Genomic DNA, 19,772 nt, shown 5'->3' with positions numbered 1-19,772 from the left:
TATAGGAACATTTTAAAGGGAGTGTAGGAAGAAGTGAAGCACAACCACTGAAGTGTCTCTTGAGACAGTTTCCTCCTTTCTCACACACCTTCTTTTAATGGCTGGAACTTCTTTTCAGTAAAAGGGGAAAAAAAAGAACTTCCTGAATTCTATTCCTGAAACCTAAAATGTAAGGTATTTTCTTCTTGTCTCTGTTTCATTTGATATTCTTTAGTCTAAAATATCTGGTTATTTCACTTTGGCTGTCAAGAGCCCCATTTACTCACCAGACTCCTTGATGATTCTAGATGTCTTTAAGAAAGAAATATGATGGGAAAAGGATCTTTGCCATCATACCATTTTAAAGTCATTTGTTCATTCATCTGTTAATATTTACTGAGTGCCTACTGCATACCAGGCACTATGCTTTGTGCTGATCATATGAAGACCTGGTCCCTGGCTGCACGCAGTTCAGTCATTGGACTCTGCCCTTCGTTACCAGCTGCCATTTTAACTGCTGGTGCGTTCCTGTCAGCTCAGATAAGGCAAGCAGACTACAAGTGAATGAATAATGACATGCTTTAGCTGGTTCCTGCCTCCACGTAGCCCAGGTGATAGTTGCCAGAAGGTGGCAATGTCCCTCTTTCTGTCCTATCATGACATCTTCCCGGTTTGGGGCCTTGCTTAAATACAGCCCTGAAATGTACCCCAAAGTTCTATCTCCCCATTACACTCTTGTCATTGCTATTCTGCCAAAGTTTTTACCTTATACTTTAAGCACCTATGGTGCACAATCATCTGTTCCCAGAGGTGTGTTTAAAGAACATGGAATCAGGGTTTTCCCCATCTATGTATTGTATAAAAGATAGTGGGTAATCAATTAAGCATTTGATCCCGTTCCTTTGGGTATTCCCCACCATGGCCTGGTAAGATTTACGCCTCTGACGTTTAAATGAATGGAGTCATTTTTGCAAGACTCGACCCTCTGCCAACATGAGTTTTTCAGAGGGTGAAATGTAACAACAGGGATAGTTTTGAAATGTTGGCCCGACTTTGCCCCTTGGCCTAACAATTTGGGCTCTGGTGTGAGGTGGTCACCGCCTCCAACTGAGACTATCCTTGGAAGGTAGAGAAAGAGGGTGTAATTTCTAAATTTCAGGTTGGCCAGGAAGGCAGCTAATAAGTCCTAATAAGACAAATAAGGCCCGTGGAATCGTCTTGAGCTATGGGTGGCCAGAAACTCACCGACAGATCATCTTCAAAATAGCACTGCCAGCAGCATCTGCCTACTGGCACATCCATAGATTCTCTCCCGACAGAAAAGAGGAGCATTTTTAAAAACTGCTCTGTTTCCTAGAAACCAAGAACTGACCAGTGTTAACGGTCACACAACTGCAATCTTGAGAATTTGGGGGGATGGAGGTTAATTCAATTTTTGTTTCTTAAAACAATGAGACTTGGGTTTTCTGGAAATTACTAAGGCATACTTTGACAGTAAGCCTCATTCTTCCCACAGGTCAGAGAATTGGCTTGATAACTCCATGGGGGTGTGCTTTAAAATGGAGAGGTATTACCTTCATCCCTCCCCACACCCTCTTTTGCCTCCAGCCGAATATTTCATCCAACTGTTTACGTAGTCGCTGGGGAGGAAATCCCAATTAGCAGTTGTCCGAGATTGACCATGACAGTCATATTCAGGCACTCCCTTGGCCGGAGTCCTTTTCTCAGATATTTGTGTTCACCCATTGGAAGCACTGCCAGAAACAGCAGGGCTGATGGAATATGTCCAGATTGAAAGGAATCTTGCTGGGAGGAAGTGTTGTTTCTCTCTTCAGCTTCAAAAAAGAGGTAGTGATGTTGATAGGCAGACTTTGTAAAATTATTATGTTATGGCAGTTTGACAGAAAAATGTGAGAACTGTTGGGAAATGAAGCTTCCTCATGATAAACATAAGCATTTGATTTGTTGGCATTTAATTGAGAATGAGAGCAATTCTACCTTCTGCACGTCTCCTTGTATTTTAGAGATCTCATCAAAGTGCTCAAGTGGTATGTGGACAGGATCACAGAAGCGGAGAGACAAGAGCACATCCAGGAGGTGTTGAAGGTAATGACACGCTGTCAAAAACAGATCACCGTCTAACAGTGCTGTTGCGTGGTGATGCCTAAACGAATTGGTTTCCTCTACACAGACAGTAACTGGTGATGATGTATTACTGACATTCCAATTCAAGGATCTTAATCAGTTTATGGCTACTCCAGAGCTGATGAAATTTGAAAGGGACTTTGCCAAGCTTGCCCACTGGAACCTGCCTGGCATTGAATCCTTACTCCTCTGGGCTCTGAACACTTGAAGTCTAGGATTGGCAGGAGGAAGGGTTGAAAAGAAGACTGCAGATGGGCAGTTAAGCTTAGAAGTTCCTGGCTCTTGCTTCCACCACCCTGACAGAGACCATCTGAGGGCCATTTGTCTTAAGAGAGGATAATAGGATGGCTTAGCAGGGATCACAGTGAGGAAACCTGAGGTTTTACTGGCTATCATGGTTTAACACTGCCCATATCTCTGGGCCCTGTGTGCTCAGTATATATGGAGATGTTGATACCTTACCTGCAAACATGTTTGTAAAGAATATAGATTCTTAAAAGGATTGTCCATAACAGCTCTGGCAGTCTTTTGATTTCTATAATTGAGTATACCCTATTTGATGTCAGTAGATAAAAGTAAATAGGTGTACATTTTAAAAAACAAGCACTTTACTCATTATAAATTTGTCATTTTGGACCAATTGAAGGTAAAATGCAAGTGGCAAGAGTACCAACCAGCAAAGCAAAATAATTTTTGAAAAACAGATTTGTTGATTAAATTTAAAAAATCATCTGAGAGAAAAAAAAAAATCATCTGAGGATCAGAAACATTTATTGTTCATACCTCTCAAGAATTACATAGAATTTAAAAATTATCTATACGTTTTCTCTCATTAGGCGTCAGAGAAAAATGGCTCTTTCCCTACAAGTAAATACTGTTCAGAAATCTCACGGGGCCTTAGTATTTAAGTCAATATTTTAAAAGTCTAATGTTGTGCTATGGTTTTTGTGCTGTGTCTTTGTCAAATAAATACCTTTGGTTTCCTTTGAAACTAATGTTTTAAAACTTTTGTTTTAAGGCCCAAGAATATATTTTTAAGTATATCGTTCAGTCTCGAAGGCTGTTTTCCCTCGCCACCGGCGGACAGAATGAGGAAGAATTTCGCCGCTGCATTCAGGAGCTCCTCATGTCAGTCCGTTTTTTTCTTTCACAAGAAAGCAAAGGGTCTGGAGCATTATCTCAATCACAGGTAATTTTTTTTTTCATCTCTGCTGAAGAGAGGAAAAATGAGTCCAATTTATTTATTTTTACACAACCTCATAAGTGAATATTTTCTCCATCAGCAACCTGTAGCTCCAGCTTATATTTGTAGCTTAACTGAGACTTCTAAAAAGTCCCTCAGCTTCCGAACGCCAGCAGAGCAGAAGTTAGGTTGTCTTTCCTCGGACTGTTCTCGCTCTGAATGGAGAGCCTGTTGGTTTGCACCAGCCTCCATTCCAGTTTCTAGAACACATACTGATAGAGACACCCTGTCACACCGTCAGCCAAGGAGAAGGAATTTCGCTCTAGCCAATCTGCTGCAGTTGTTTTCCCCAGGCCTTGTGCTGCTTCTTTTTTTAGTTCCCCGACCAGAGATTGGAACCCGAGCCCCGGCAGTGAGAGCGCCAAGTCCTAACCACTGGACCACCAGAGAACTCCCTTGTGCTTCATTTTAATCTGTGGACTTGAGACTCATTATATTGGTCCCAGCTAAATTGCGTGTTGTTTTGTCTTATTTAACTTGACGCTAATCGTCCTGGGACTGATCTGCTATGACCAGTGCTGAGCGGTTGCTGCCACATTCTATGACCAGGAGTAGCTGCCCGTGTTTTAAGAACAGGATCTATACACTTTCCAAATAGCGTGGCCTTGAACATGTGCCGAGAGATAATTCTGAATATCTTTCTCTACACTTTCTTAATCCTTCTTGTACATGTTTAATTCTAATAACTTGGTTTAATAACTTGTCAGATGGAGAAGCAACCTCTTTACTACCATCTCCTGAAGACTTGAGACTTATAATCACTGAGAGTTGGGATATAAAATGGGAGATTAAGAGACAAAACTAGATCCCTAAGAGTATTGTTGTAATTTGGTGTCATTTGACATTTGGAAGGCGTTATATATAATGGCAAAACACTAGAAATGTACCCCCCCCCCAATAATAGAGCCATGTTTTTCTGACTGTTTGGGGACTATTCTTGTTACTTTCTTCTTTGCAGAGGTGGACTCATCTTCCATCTGGTTAAGGATACAGGCCCTTTTAATGTCATTTTGGCTTCTCTTGTCAACAGTATAATCACTGCACGTTAGGAAACTTGCCAGAAGCCTCAGTGTCAAGTTGCCCACTAACCAGACCCTACTTATCAGCCATTGATATTTGAAAAGGATACTGTAACAGGTTAACATATATTCCTTTAGATGAAAGTTCTCAGAAGTCCACTACTTTTACAAAAGCTGTTGAAAAGTTGAGTTTTCATTTTGAGATTTTTCTGAAACAAAACAAACCTTTATAAGTTACAGGAATAAAACTTACTTAATCCATAACTGAAAAATATTCTCTTACTTTTAAGAGTAACTTTAAGTCATGGTTTCTTAATGAGATGCCTTTGTAGGGACTCAAGAGATTTTTCTCTTCTTTAAAGTTGGAGAAATATTCTTTTACCTTAGTTGTGTTTCCACCGAACCCTAGTGGTCACCCTGAGATGATTTCGGCTGCTGAGGTACAACCACAGTATAGAGCAGCCTCCTTTTCTTTGTTTAACATACTGAACTCCAACTGCTCTTGATTCTCTGAGTTCTACCCCTCCATCAAGATAGTAAAACAACTTTAGCGCCTTCAAAGAATCATATTTGATTCTTCTTTTTTGGCCCTTAGCTTTTTATCAAGAGATGATATATAAAATGTATAATAGTTTCTAAATATCTTCATAAACTCTACTGAAGTTGTTCTCTATTATTTTATGCAGTATCCTATACTTGAAAATTTTGAAATGATAATTTTATTTAGTTTAATGCTAAGAGAAAATTTATACAAAATAATGAAGCAGTTAGTTTTCTTCATTAAGCAATGAGGACTTTGTTCCTTTATGTTTTGGGAGAATGCTAAACACTTCTTCCCATTCCAAGTCCCCCTTTGACCCCACACTTTCTTAGCTCTCTCTTCCAAGAAGGAAGGTGTCACTAATCTGATTGATCCAACAGTTAGGTTTCTGTTGCTGCATAACAAATGACCACCGTGGCTTTAGATAACACCCATTTATTAGCTCAAGTTCTGTAGGTTGGAAGGCTTGGTCAGATCTTGGTCCTACAGCCAAAATCAAGGTGTTGGCTTTGATGGCTTATCTGGAGGCTCTGGGGAGGAATTCACTTTCTAGATCTTTCAGGCTTTTGACAGGCATCAGTTTCCTTGTGAGTGAGATTCCCATTTCCATGCTGGCTGTCACCCAGGGGTGGGAGGAGGATCTGGGTGCTCTCAGCTCCTAGAGGCCACTTGCATTCCTTGGTGTGTGGCCCCTCCATCCTTGAAGCCAGGCACAGTTTGTCAAATCCTTCTCATGCTTCAAATCTCTGAGTTCCCCCACCACGAGCCAGAGAAAACTTCTGCATGGGAAGAGCATCAGGGGACAAAGTTCATGGAGATCATCTTAGAACTCTGCCTACCATGTCCAGAGCCAAGGTTACCCACTGGTCCTTAAAGATTCTTGCCTGAAAGACAAAAACCCAGTATCCTTGCTCCATTTTGCATTTTTTCCATGTGAGCTACAACTCAGAGCAAATTCCATCTCCTGGAGGTAGAATAGCCATCCCAGCAATCCTTCAGGTTGGATCAATGGATGGCTGCTCTATAGATCTGGCCATCCTGGTACTAGGACGTTCATTTAGTATTCCTGGCCTAAGCCCAGCCTGTTAATGACTCTGTCCTTAGGAGCCCTGCCCTGGGCAGGACTGAAGGCTTAGTCAGCTATATACAGTGGATCTTGGTTTCCCATTCCAAGGACAGGTCTCTACCTTGGAAACCCCAAGAAAAGAGGAATGGCGGAAGGAGTTGAGGCCGAAGACCCTGCCCCAAGTTCCTATTAATTATCTTTCTCTATTTGCCTTGGCTACCAAGAAGGTCAAAACAAAATCATGTTTTTATTTTTATTTTCAGTAAAAATCTTTGGCTTAGATAGCTATTACAGCTGTCTTTCTGCCCTCATCACAACGTCCTTGTTCCTTTATCCTTTTTAATAATTGTATCTTACACTGCAAGCACATTCAAATACCTTTTTGAAATAAAGAGGTATAAATAAAGAATTGATGGATAAATTAAGGGATTCCTGAGGAAAGTCAACTTAGGTGACTTTAGTGACCAGAAAGCTGGGCTCATTTTATTTTAATTTTTTTTACATTTCATCTGTATGACTCAGCTCTTTGCAGAGTGAAATGAAGGCTATATAAATATAGTCTTTACCAGGGAATATCAGGTTATTAATTTTAAGTACATTCAAGAAAATCTATAATTTTTAAGAGTCAAGGGGAAAACATAGCTGTTGACCCCAGCACCTTAAGCATTCTGATGGTTCTGGCATCAAAAACAGGTCTCGGCTCTTCTACAATTTCTGCTGCTGCTATACAGGTAAATACCAAACTCCATGAATTTGAATTTAGTTCTGTGTTTGAATCATCAGCACTTGTAGACTTGACCTACCTTCCCCTGGATTCAGATCTCAATGGTAAACCCACCAGCCCTTGAATCTCATATTACAAAATGTGCCTCTTCCTTCACCAGGTGTTTGAGGCTGATCGACTTTTCCTTCCACTGCCCTCCTTTTGTGGAATTTTAAAAGGCTGAGTTTGTTTCAATGTACAATCCTAGCCCAGTTTTTTTTTTTTTTAATTTTTATTTATTTTTTTTTCAGAGACTTAATCATTGCTTTATTTGACTATTCTGAATTCCTGGTACATCACAAATGCAATGAATTTGTTTAAAAATTGATTATTCAATATTTTTAAAATATTTGTGATATAAAGTGGGGCTAAGTGTATTTTATTTTGTTTACTTTATTTATCTTTTTAATATCTTTACTGGAGTATAATTGCTTTACATTGTTGTGTGAGTTGCTGCTGTATAACAAAGTAAATCAGCTATATGTATACATATATATCCCCATATCCCCTCCCTCTTTCATCTCCCTCCCACCCTCCCTATCCCACCCCTCTAGGTGGTCACAAAGCACCAGGCTGATCTCCCTGTGCTATGCAGCTGCTTCCCATTAGCTATCTATTTTACATTTGGTAGTGTATATATGTCCATGCCACTCTCTCACTTCATCCCAGCTTACCCTTCCCTCTCCCCATGTCCACAAGTCCATTGTCTACGTCTGCATCTTTATTCCTGTCCTGCCCCTAGGTTCTTCAGAACCATTTTTTTTCTTTTAGATTCCATATATGTGTGTTAGCATACAGTATTTGTTTTTCTCTTACTGACTTACTTCACTCTTTGACAGACTCTAGGTTCATCCACCTAACTACAAATAACTCAATTCCATTTCTTTTTATGGCTGAGTAATATTCCATTGTATATATGTGCCACATCTTCTTTATCCATTCATCTGTCGATGGACACTTAGGTTGCTTCCATGTCCTGGCTATTGTAAATAGTGCTGAAATGAACATTGGGGTACATGACTCTTTTTGAATTATGGTTTTCTCAGGGTATATGCCCAGTAGTGGGATTGCTGGGTCATATGGTAGTTCTATTTTTAGTTTTTTAAGGAACCTCCATACTGTTCTCCATAGTGCTTGTATCAATTTACATTCCCACCCACAGAGCAAGAGGGTTCCCTTTTCTCCACACCCTCTCCAGCATTTATTGTTTGTAGCTTTTTATGATGGCCATTCTGACTGGTGTAAGGTGATACCTCATTTTAGTTTTGATTTGCATTTCTCTAATGATTAGTAATGTTGAGCATACTTTCACGTGTTTGTTGGCAATCTGTATATCTTCTTTGGAGAAATGTCTATTTAGATCTTCTGCCCGTTTTTGGATTGGGTTGTTTGTTTTTTTGATATTGAGCTGCATGAGCTGCTTGTATATTTTGGAGATTAATCCTTTGTCAGCTGCTTCGTTAACAAATATTTTCTCCCATTCTAAGGATGGTCTTTTCGTCTTGTTTATGATTTCCATTGCTGTGCAAAAGCTTTTAAGTTTCAGTAGGTCCCATTTGTTTATTTTTGTTTTTATTTCCATTTCTCTAGGAGATGGGCCAAAAAGGCTCTTGCTGTGATTTATGTCACAGAGTGTTCTGCCTATATTTTCCTCTAAGAATTTTATATATAGTGTCTGACCTTACATTTAGGTCTTTAATCCATTTTGAGTTTATTATTGTGTATGGTATTAGGGAGTGTTCTAATGTCATTCTTTTACATGTAGCTGTCCAGTTTTCCCAACACCACTTATTGAAGAGGCTGTCTTTTCTCCATTGTATATTCTTGCTTCCTTTATCAAAGATAAGGTGACTATATGTGCGTGGGTTTATCTCTGGTCTTTCTATCTTGTTCCATTGATCTATATTGCTGTTTTTGTGCAACTACTATATGTCTTGATTACTGTAGCTTTGGAGTATAGTCTGAAGTCAGGGATGCTGATTCCTCCAGCTCCATTTTTCTTTCTCAAGATCGCTTTGGCTATTTGGGGTCTTTTGTGTTTCCATACAAATTGTGAAGTTTTTTGTTCTAGTTCTGTGAAAAATGCCATTGGTAGTTTGACAGGCTTACATTGAATCTGTAGATTGCTTTGGGTAGTATAGTCATTTTCACAGTGTTGATTCTTCCTATCCAAGAATATGGTATATCTCTCCATCTGTTTGTATCATCTTTAATTTCTTTCATCAGTGTCTTATAGTTTTCTGCATACAGGTCTTTTGTCTCCTTAGGTAGGTTTAATCCTAGGTATTTTATTCATTTGTTGCAGTGGTAAATGGGAGTGTTTCCTTAATTTCTCTTTCAGATTTTTCATCATTAGTGTATAGGAATGCAAGAGATTTCTGTGCATTAATTTTGTATTCTGCTACTTTACCAAATTCATTGATTAGCTCTAGTAGTTTTCTGGTAGCATCTTTAGGATTCTGTACATATAGTATCATGTCATCTGCAAACAGTGACAGTTTTACATCTTCTTTTCCGATTTGGATTCCTTTTATTTCTTTTCTTCTTTGATTGCTGTGTTTAAAACTTCCAAAAGTATGTTGAATAATAGTGGTGAGAGTCAGCAACCTTGTCTTGTTCCTGATAGTGGAAATGCTTTCAGTTTTTCACCATTGAGAATGATGTTTGCTGTGGGTTTCTCATATATGACCTTTATTTTGTTGAGATAAGTTCCTTCTATGCCTACTTTCTGGAGAGTTTTTATCATACATGGGTATTGAATTTTGTGAAAAGCTTTTTCTGCATCTGTTGAGATGATCATATGGTTTTTATCCTTCATTTTAAGAGGGTGTATAACGTTGGTTGATTTGTGTATATTGAAGAATCCTTGCATTCCTGGGATAAACCCTGCTTAATCATGGTGTATGATCCTTTTAATGTGCTGTTGGATTCTGTTTACTAGTATTTTGTTGAGAATTTTTGCATCTCTGTTCATCAATGATATTGGCCTGTAGTTTTCTTTTTTTGTGACATCTTTGTCTGGTTTTGGTATCAGGGTGATGGTGGGCTCATGGAATGAGTTTGGGAGTATTCCTCCCTCTGCTATATTTTGGAAGAGTCTGAGAAGGATAGGTTTTATCTCTTCTCTAAATGTTTATTAGAATTCTCCTGTGAATCCATCAGGTCTGGGGCTTTTGTTTGTTGGAAGATTTTTAATCATAGTTTCAGTTTCAGTGCTTGTGATTGGTCTGTTTATATTTTCTACTTCTTCCTGGTTCAGTCTCCGAAGGTTGTACTTTTCTAAGAATTTGTCCATTTCTTCCAAGTTGTCCATTTTATTGGCATATAGTTGCTTGTAGTAATCTTTCATGATCCTTTGTATTTCTGCAGTGTCAGTTGTTACTTCTGCTTTTTCATTTCTAATTCTGTTGATTTGAGTCTTCTCCCTTTTTTCTTCATGGGTCTGACTAATGGTTTAGCAATTTCGTTTATCTTCTCAAAGAACCAGCTTTAATTTTATTGATCTTTGCTCATGTTTCCTTCATTTCTTTTCCATTTATTTCTGATATCATCTTTATGATGTCTTTCCTTCTGCTAACTTTGGGTTTTTTTGTTCTTCTTTTTCTAATTGCTTTAGGTGTAAGGTTAGGTTATTTATTTGAGATGTTTCTTGAGGTAGGATTTTATTACTATAAACTTCCCTCTTAGAACTGCTTTTGCTGTATCCCATATGTTTTGGGCTGTCTTGTTTTCATTGTCATTTGTTTCTAGGTATTTTTAAATTTCTTCTTTTGTTTCTCCAGTGATCTCTTGGTTATTTAGTAGTGTATTGTTTAGCCTCCATCTGTTTGTATCCTCTTGAGTTTTTTTTCCTGTAATTGATATCTGGTCTCATAGCACTGTGATCAGAAAAGATACTTGATATGATTTCAATTTTCTTAAGTTTACCAAGGCTTGATTTGTGACCCAAGCTATGATCTATCCTGGAGAATGTTCCATGAACACTTGAGAAGAAAGTGTATTCTGTTGTTTTTGGATGGAATGTCCTATATATATCAATTAAATCCATCTTGTTTAATGTATCATTTAAAGCTTGTGTTTCCTTTTTTATTTTCATTTTGGTTGATCTGTCCATTGGTGGAAGTGGGGTGTTAAATTCCCGTACTATTATTGTGTTACTTTCGATTTCCTCTTTTATGACTGTTAGCATTTGCCTTATGTATTGAGGTGCTCCTATGTTGGGTACATAAATATTTACAATTGTTATATCTTCTTCTTGGATTGATTCTATTTTAAAGTTAATTTTGTCTGATATGAGAATTGCTACTCCAGCTTTCTTTTGATTTCCATTTGCACGGAATATCTTTTTCCATCCCCTCACTTTCAGTCTGTATGTATCCCTAGTACTGAAGTGGGTATCTTATAGACAGCATATGTACAGGTCTTGTTTTTGTATCCATTCAGCCAGTAGATGTCTTTTTGTTGGAGCATTTAATCCATTTACATTTAATATAATTATCGATATGTATGTTCCTATTACCATTTTCGTAATTGTTTTGGGTTTGTTATTATAGGTCTTTTCCTTCTCTTGTGTTTCCTGCCTAGAGAAGTTCCTTTAACATTTGTTGTAAAGCTGGTTTGGTGGTGCTGAATTCTCTTAGCTTTTGCTTGTCTGTAAAGATTTTAATTTCTCTGTCGAATCTGAATGAGATCCTTGCTGGGTAGAGTAATCTTTTTTGTAGGTTTTTCCCTTTCATCACTTTAAATATGCCCTGCCACTCCCTTCTGGCATGCAGAGTTTCTGCTGAAAGATCAGCTGTTAACATTATGGGGATTCCCTTGTGTGTTATTTGTTGTTTTTCCCTTGCTGCTTTCAATATTTTTTCTTTGTATTTAATTTTTGATAGTTTGATTAGTATGTGTCTTGGCGTGTTTCTCCTTGGATTTATCCTGTATGGGACTCTGTACTTCCTGGACTTGATTGACTATTTCCTTTCCCATATTAGGGAAGTTTTCAACTATAATCTCTTCAAATATTTTCTCAGTCCCTTTCTTTTTCTCTTCGTCTCTGGAACCCCTATAATTCGAATGTTGGTATGTTTAATGTTGTCCCAGAGGTCTCTGAGACTGTCCTCAATTCTTTTCATTCTTTTTTCTTTATTCTGCTCTGTGGTAGTTATTCCCAGTATTTAATCTTCCAGGTCACTTATGCATTCTTCTTCCTCAGTTTTTCTGCTATTGATTCCTTCTAGAGAATTTTTAATTTCATTTCCTTTGTTGTTTGTCATTGTTTGCTGTTTAATTCTTCCAGGTCCTTGTTAAAGATTTCTTGTATTTTCTCCATTCTATTTCCTAGATTCTGGATTATCTTTACTATCATTACTCTGAATTCTTTTTCAGGTAGACTGCCTATTTCCTCTTCATTTGTTTGGTCTGGTGGGTTTTTACCTTGCTCCTTCATCTGCTGTGGTTTTCTCTGTCTTCTCATTTTGCTTAACTTACTGTGTTTGGGGTCTCCTTTTCACAGGCTTCAGGTTCATAGTTCCCGTTGTTTTTGGTGTCTGCCCTCAGTGGATAAGGTTGGTTCAATGGGTTGTTTAGGCTTCCTGGTGGAAGGGACTGGTGCCTTTGTTCTGGTGGATGAGGCTGGGTCTTGTCTTTCTGATGGGCAGGACCGCATTCGGTGATGTGTTTTGGGGTGTCTGTGAACTTATGATTTTAGGCAGCCTCTCTGCTAATGGGTGGTGCTGTGTTCCTGTTTTGCTAGTTGTTTGGCATGGGCTGTCCAGCAGTGGATCTTGCTGGTCGTTGAGTGGAGCTGGGTCTTAGCATTGAGACAGACATCTCTGGGAGTGCTTTTGCCGATTGATGTTATGTGGGGCTGGGAGATCTCTGGTGGTCCAATGTCCTGAACTCGGCTCTTCCACCTCAGAGCCTCAGGCCTGACACCCAGCTGGAGCACCAAGACCCTGTCAGCCACATAGCCAGGTTCGTGGGGAGTTTCTTGCCTTTTGGGAAGCCTGAGGTCTTCTGCCAGCATTCAGTAGGTGTTCTTTAGGAGTTGTTCCACATGTAAATGTATTTTTCATGTGCTTGTGGGGAGGAAAGTGATCTCCTTGTCTTACTCCTCTTCCATCTGGAAGGTCCTCTCCTAGCCCAGTTTTTAAAGTATGCCCCTCAGGGTTTTATGTTAGCATCTTTTTTTTTCCCCTAAAATATAATTATCAGGTTTCTTATATAAAGAATACAGACAGTTCTGGGTTTTCAGTATATCTTGAAGAAACCTAAGGAGTTGTTCTAATGATCTTGTTGTTTTGCAGGTGATGAAACTGAAACCTACGGGGTTAAAAAGATTTGTCCAAGGTCGCACAGTTTATTAGAAACCAAACTAGTCCTACATATAATATAGGTCTTCTGATGCCTTCTGATGTCCTATGTATTTTTCTTTAATCATAAATTGAGTGCTTTAGAGAATTAATGTGTTTGGCTTCTTAAAAGTAAATGAGATTTAAATGAGCACTTCAGAAAGCTTCTCCAAAAAGAATGAAACATAAATAATTACAATCCAGGTCTTAGTTGAGCATTCTTTCCATTTGATCGTGCTGCATTCTGCTGATTCTCTGGGCATATTGTCCATCATCTTGCTAATGTCAGTAGTTTTACAGAATTTCCCAGTTTTTACTATGTTGTACCTTTGCATATTTTGAAAAGTTGCTCTATTTTGGTACACTTTTTTTTTTCTAAATTTTGCCTTTTAACCTTTTTAGTCTTTTTAGTTTCAGTACCAGAAACATTTTACATTCATTTTTCTAGCATTCAAAAATACTTGTCACGATCTTAAACTCACTGACATTTTATAGCTGATTTCTCAGGTCGTATCTGGGAATTGATTTAAATTTCATCTCTTTAAGGCTGTGTTTCTGAGCTCCTTCCCAGCTGTGTACTCGGAGCTGTTGAAGCTCTTTGATGTCCGGGAAGTGGCCAACTTGGTACAGGACACCCTGGGCAGTCTGCCGACCATCGTGCACGTGGATGACGCCCTGCAAGCTGTTAAACTGCAGTGCATCAGCAAAACCGTGGAAAGCCAGCTGTATACAAACCCAGGTAAGGTGCTGGGTCTCTTGGATGAAACAGTGTCTCTAGAAAGCCATTATTTACATTTTCTCGTTATAGGTCAGCAGAAGCAATTAAAAAAAGAAACTAAGAACTACTTTCTCAAAAGCATTGTTTATTTGGATGGTAGAATAAGTTTATTAAATAGTCAGATACAAAAGTATGGCTCTTCAAACTTTATTTCTAGAAAGAATGAAAACTCTAATGATTAAATTATTAATTCTAATCATAACAAGTTGTAGTATAGGGCATGCTTTTTTTCCTTGCTCTAGATTTTTTTTTTTAACATTCAACAAAATTTAACATTTTTCTTTCAGAGATGCTTACAGGGACCTGCTATGATCTTTGTTTATTTGTCTCTCTTGTCCTTAAAAGTTTTCCATCAATTTGTGTTCTGAAACTGGGTGAAAGTTTCAGTGTATTGTCATTTTTTTTTATCCTAATAGCTAGTGACTAATTTGATTTTGTCATAATATCTATTATTTATTGATTGATTTTGTCATAATATCTATTATTAAATCCCATTGCCTCTTGTTTCTTCTGGTTTTTTTTCTGAAAAAAATAATAAAATACCAGTCTCATTTTAAAGTTTAAGAAGTTTCTGTCATTATCACTGAATCAAAAACTTTTAGAAATTCTTCTGTGAATTATGTTTTCACATGAATGCAGATATGTGTGTATAGTGCAGTATTTTTGAAATGGTGTTTAAAATATATTTAATAAACCTTTTTTACATTATTTTATTGTAAAACATTTTAAACATACAAACAAGAATAGAGCATAATATGAGTAAATCTCAGCAATATCAGATATTTGCTCTAGGTCTTTTAAGAGATTTGTCATTATAGAAATATTCAGGCCCTCTTGTATATATTCGCTTCCTTCATAGAAGTTTCCACTATCAGAGATTCCATTTCTATTTTCTATGCCTTTATTCTGTAGCTATAAAAACATATTTTTTTAACCTCTTGAAAATATTTTCATCTTTTAGTCTTTATATGATGACATTATGTTGAATGTCATTAAGTAGAGTGCGTCTTTTTGACTAATATTACACTTTTATATTTATCCATGCTATTAGATATAGCTGTAGTTCTTTTTTACTCTTGTATAGTATTCCACTGAGTGTGTGTGTGTGTGTGTGTGTGTGTGTGTGTGTGTATAAAATGGTTAATTTATTTTTTCTCCTGTTGATAGACTGTTAGTATGTTTCTGATTTTTTTCCTGAAATTAACAATGCTTGAATCAACATGAGAGAAAGTTCAACCTTCTGATTTTTCCACATAAAAATACATCTCATCCTGGAAAAGAGATGTTTCTCATGGTAGTTTTCAAACTCTGTCCCTGAGAGCCCTAGAGGTTCTGCTTCAGTGGTTAGGGCTTCCTCCAGGGTTAAGAAAAGGTGGTGTGAAGTGGAAGGGTTAAGGTCCAGACCAGGCATCCCAATTTGACTAGACTTTCAATTTTTTTTTACCAAACTGAGAAGAGTTCATTCCCCTCTCAGAAGAATAGATGATTTTTACCATATTTCTCCCTCACAGGCCAGATAATTCTTTGTTAGGTTAAAATCTGACACCAAAAGAGCAACATGAAAACATGTTGAAAACGGTTTTCAAATATACGGAAATTATTTGGGGGGATTGTGTTCATTAATTACCCCTGTGAGATGTGTTCTGTCTGTGGGCTCAGTTTCTTATTGATTACTGATGCTCAGGAGGTGGTAGAGAAATCAGAACTTAGGAGAAACAAAAAGTAGCTGCTACAAGCTGGAAGAAAAGATACCAGCTCTCTGTGGGAGGTGATGAGATTATTTAGGGGGCCAGGATAGAGGGACTCAAGAGACCAAGGATGCGTGGACCCTGGAGAGTCTGTGCTTGTGATCTGGAGGAGAGACTCAGAGCCAGTGCTGGGCTTTAGTGATGGTGACACTGGTGTGGAGGAGGAGGGGGAGGTGGGGGAACCTACCTCTCATGATATGTGGGACAGTCACCATGGAGGATAATTATGGAGAAGCATAAACTTTTGGGAAGCAAAGCAGCTCCCGATCAATGGAACACTTAGAAGCATGTGCAGATGTTAGTAAGAGGGTCGACTTCTGTCAGTGCCCCAGGAAGATAGAATTAGCTTGCTGTTTAGTGACTCACTACTGAGGAAAATAGACTGTCGTCATGTATAAATGGCAGGGCGCATCTGGAAGGAGGCCGTCTTCATGGAGAAAAACAGCAGGCATTTCTGAGAGCCTTCCAAGGCTCAAACTACCTTCTATTTAAATCACGTGGGACCCAGCAATAGTGTTAGCAAACCTAGAAAGTACTTCTAGTGACTCTGAAATTCTAAGTCAGAAACTGTGGACTTGGGGGATAGATGGAGCACATCTGTGTAGTCCAGTTGAAAGATGAGATACTGGAGGCAAAGATGTGCAGTGCAAATCATTGGCTCCGTAGACCGTGTTAAAGAACCAGGTAGGAGGTCTTGGCTGGTGGTTAAGAGGAGAGTGTGAACCCTACAAGGACCATGGCAAATCTCACAAAAATAAGCAGATTCTGTCTAATTGGAAGAAGAAGAGGGACAATATAAAACTGTAACTAAGGGCATTGTGTGGGTGCAGAGAACCATAGTAAGAGAGGCTCTGGTAGAGAACAACAGGTAAAGGGATTAAGTCTAATACATTTGACCTCTACTTAAAAAAAAAAAAAAAGTACACACACTTCTTAAAACAAGGAAAGGAGTTTTTATAAAGGGAGTTTGGAATTTGGTTGCCCCAGTTTTGTCTTATTTCCCCCAAAATACCTATAACCAAATGACAGAGAATGGGTAAATATTACCTAGGAAGCATAACCAAAAAAAAGAGTAGCATCACCAAAATATGGTGAAATCAGACTCGTGTTTTACATATAGTTTTGGCCTCTTAGTTTCCTATTGATGCTACAACAACTACCACAAACTTAGTGGATTAATGGAACTCAAATTTCTTATGTTACATGTCTGTAGGGCAGAAGTCCAAAATGCTTCTCACTGGGCTAAAATCAGGGTGTCAACAGAGTGACGTTCCTTTGTATAGCGTCTAGAGGACAATTCGTTTTCTTGCCTTTTACAGCTTCTAGAGGCCACCTGCATTCCTTGGTTTGTGGCCCCCTCCTTCATCTTTAAAGCCAGCAGTGTAGCGTCTTCACATCTCCCTCTGACTCTGTCTAGCTGCTTTCACTTGTAAGGACCCCTATGTTTACATGGTGCCCACCTGGATAATCTCCCTATCTCTACATACTTAATTTAATCATTTCTGCAAAATCTCTTTCATCTAATGTATTCTTTTCACATAACATATTCACAGGTTCTGAGAATTAAGATGTAGATATCTTTGGGGGCAACCGTTTATTCTGCCTACCACATATGGGTAAAACAAACAGTTCAGAAGCAGTGTGATGGCGTAGAAGGTCAAAAACACTCAGAAGTCTATGAATTTTATTTACTTATTAAAAGTAAAATAAATGGAACACGAAGTGCTGCATTCATGTAAGTACACACATCTTGGCCAGATGGAAGTTACAAATGACACTTTTCTGATTAAAATTATAAATCTGAACAGGGCAAAATAAAGTAGGGATAAGTATGTTACAGGGTATCAACTGGCTATGTATTCAGCTGAAGACAAAGTACTTAATTCTTGACTGCCATAATGACAGTTCCATTTCTCAGGACATGGTGTATGGCAAAGATAATTGCTACTCTGAGCTGAATTCTGATTAGCAAAGATGAACTGGTTAGTGATAGAGAAGTGAGAAGAATCTGAGAAAATGACCTCATTTTCTGGGGGTTCATATTAGCTAGAAAGGAATGTGGAGCACAATTGGCCCACACTTTAATAAATTTCAAAACATTTTGGAGAACAAAACTGTAGATGTTACAAGCCCCTAGGAAAGAGAGAAAGTTCTGAAAGTTGGCTTAGTACTAGAATCCTATATTAGGGTTCTGCAGAGAAGCAGACCCAATAGTGTATGTCTGTGTGCGTGTGTGTATGTGTGTGTAAGGAGATTTATTATAAGGCATTGCCCCATGTGCTTATGGAGGCTGAGAAGTGCCAAGGTCTGCAGTTGGCAAGCTGGAGACTCAAGAAAGCAGATGGTGTCGTTCCAGTCTGAGTCCCAAGGCCTGAAAACCAGGAGAGGTGATTGTATAAATTCCAGTCTAAATCTGAAAGCAGGAGAGGATGGACTTCTTAGCTGAATGACAGGCAGAGAGAGTAAACCCTCCCTTACTCCACCTTTTCTTGTATGCAGGGCTTCAGCGGATTAGATGAGGCCCACCCACATTGGGGAGGACAATCTGCTTTACTTTGTCTACCAAATCACATGTTATTCTCATCCAGAAACACTCATACAGACACACCCAAGATAATGTTTAACCAAATATCTGGGCTCTCATGGCACAGTCAAATTGACATATAAAAGTAACCATTACAAATCCCAAGGAGAAGAAAAGTGGAGGAGACACACAAAGGAAGCAGCATGGTTGCAGAATACCTCTAGTTGAGCTTAGATTAGAAATTAATACATACACAATACAAGGTCAGCACCACAAAAGGGAATGAAAAAAGCGATAGGAAGGTTCAAGCCATCTTGAGTTAAGGGCCAAGGGGCAGCCTCAGGGCTGGAGGCATTCCACAGCCAGGCAGGACTGAGTCAACCCCTTTGAGCTGCACCCTCAAGGTGAGAGTCTAGGGCATCTGGCCAGACCTGAAAGACTTAGCTCAGATTTGGAATTTAAGCAGGTTGTTATTTGATGTCTAAATCATGTGGGGTCCAGTCAGACGTACTTAAGGTATAAAAATTGAACAACTGACTTTTCCCTTTTTCCCCACAATTCTATTCTTCCTGTTTTTTGAAGGCCAGGAAAAGGTCTCAATGATGTTAGAGAAGACAGCTTTAGCAATGACAAAAAGAGTAGATTTGAAGTATAGAGGTTGGGGCAGGGAAGTGTGGAGAGCGGGAGCAGAGGGATGGTTTGAGCAATGGGGGTGAGAGGGCAGGTGCTGAGTCTTCTCAGACAGCAAGGTCAGGCTCTGGGGGACCGTGGTTTTGCATCAGATTTGCACTGGGCTCCGTTGCTTGTCACTTGAATTGTTCAGCAGAGGTCTGTAGTCATTGCTGAGCTATTTGCTTGCTAAGAAAAAGTCATATACATTTCTGCTTTGGGATAATTGAGCAGTTTATCAGGAAAACCTCAGTGCAGATAATAGAGGTGAGCATAAGTGCACTGAGTGTGTAATGACGAGAAACATGACAGTGGTACTTTCTTTTCCTACAAAATAAAGAATCAGATTTCTTAGGGTAGGGATTTCTTAAGAAAGCATCCAAAAGTCATTTTTTTTCCTTTTCACCAGAAACTCCTCGGTCCCTGTTAGCTCTTTTGTGGGTTTGATACAAGGCTGCAATGAAAGTAAAGGAGAGAGGGAGGAAGGTGGACTATTAGACTATTTTTACAGTTTATTCTGGGAATGAATGCCTCCACCTCCCCATTCCACCTCCCATTTTAGGCCATAATATAAAGGAAGGATGTGTGATGGTTTATCTATTAATTTGACAACTTTAAGAGGGAAATATTACTACAGTTGACGGGTGCCTGGTAGCTTTTATTTCTTAGAACTATAGTTAAAGCGTAATTGAGTATTGACTTCTCTGGCACTGCAAGTGATTAAATTTCTTTCACTTTTGAAAATGCCATTTGCTTAAAGCTTTTCTATTAGCCAGAGCTTGCACTGTAGTAGATGCGCCTTACAAAGATGAGCAGAGCTGCATGAATAAGGGCTGCACTTTTTCCCTAGAAGTAGAATGATAATGCAGGACCACTGGAAGAAGTATAAAGACCTTAGTTTTTTTAATGTAGATTTCATGTTGGTTAGCCAATATAAAAATAGGGTTTTTTGG

At 38.7% G+C, this 19,772-nt stretch overlaps 1 protein-coding gene across 3 annotated transcripts in view; it reads left to right on the top strand.

Annotated features, from left to right (window-relative positions):
- The window catches only part of DOCK4 (dedicator of cytokinesis 4), a 478,765-nt gene that overhangs the window by 345,258 nt on the left and 113,735 nt on the right, over positions 1-19,772 (top strand). For all 3 annotated transcript variants that reach the window (XM_073809841.1, XM_073809840.1, XM_019925305.3), the window contains exons 21-23: positions 2,004-2,085; positions 3,143-3,313; positions 13,647-13,839. In XM_073809841.1, coding sequence (XP_073665942.1) covers positions 2,004-2,085; positions 3,143-3,313; positions 13,647-13,839 — 446 coding nt within the window. The remainder of the gene's footprint in view (positions 1-2,003; positions 2,086-3,142; positions 3,314-13,646; positions 13,840-19,772) is intronic.

This window comes from Tursiops truncatus, chromosome 9, assembly GCF_011762595.2.
Source record: "Tursiops truncatus isolate mTurTru1 chromosome 9, mTurTru1.mat.Y, whole genome shotgun sequence".
NCBI lineage: Eukaryota > Metazoa > Chordata > Mammalia > Artiodactyla > Delphinidae > Tursiops > Tursiops truncatus.
This window is presented reverse-complemented; position numbering and strand designations above follow the sequence as displayed.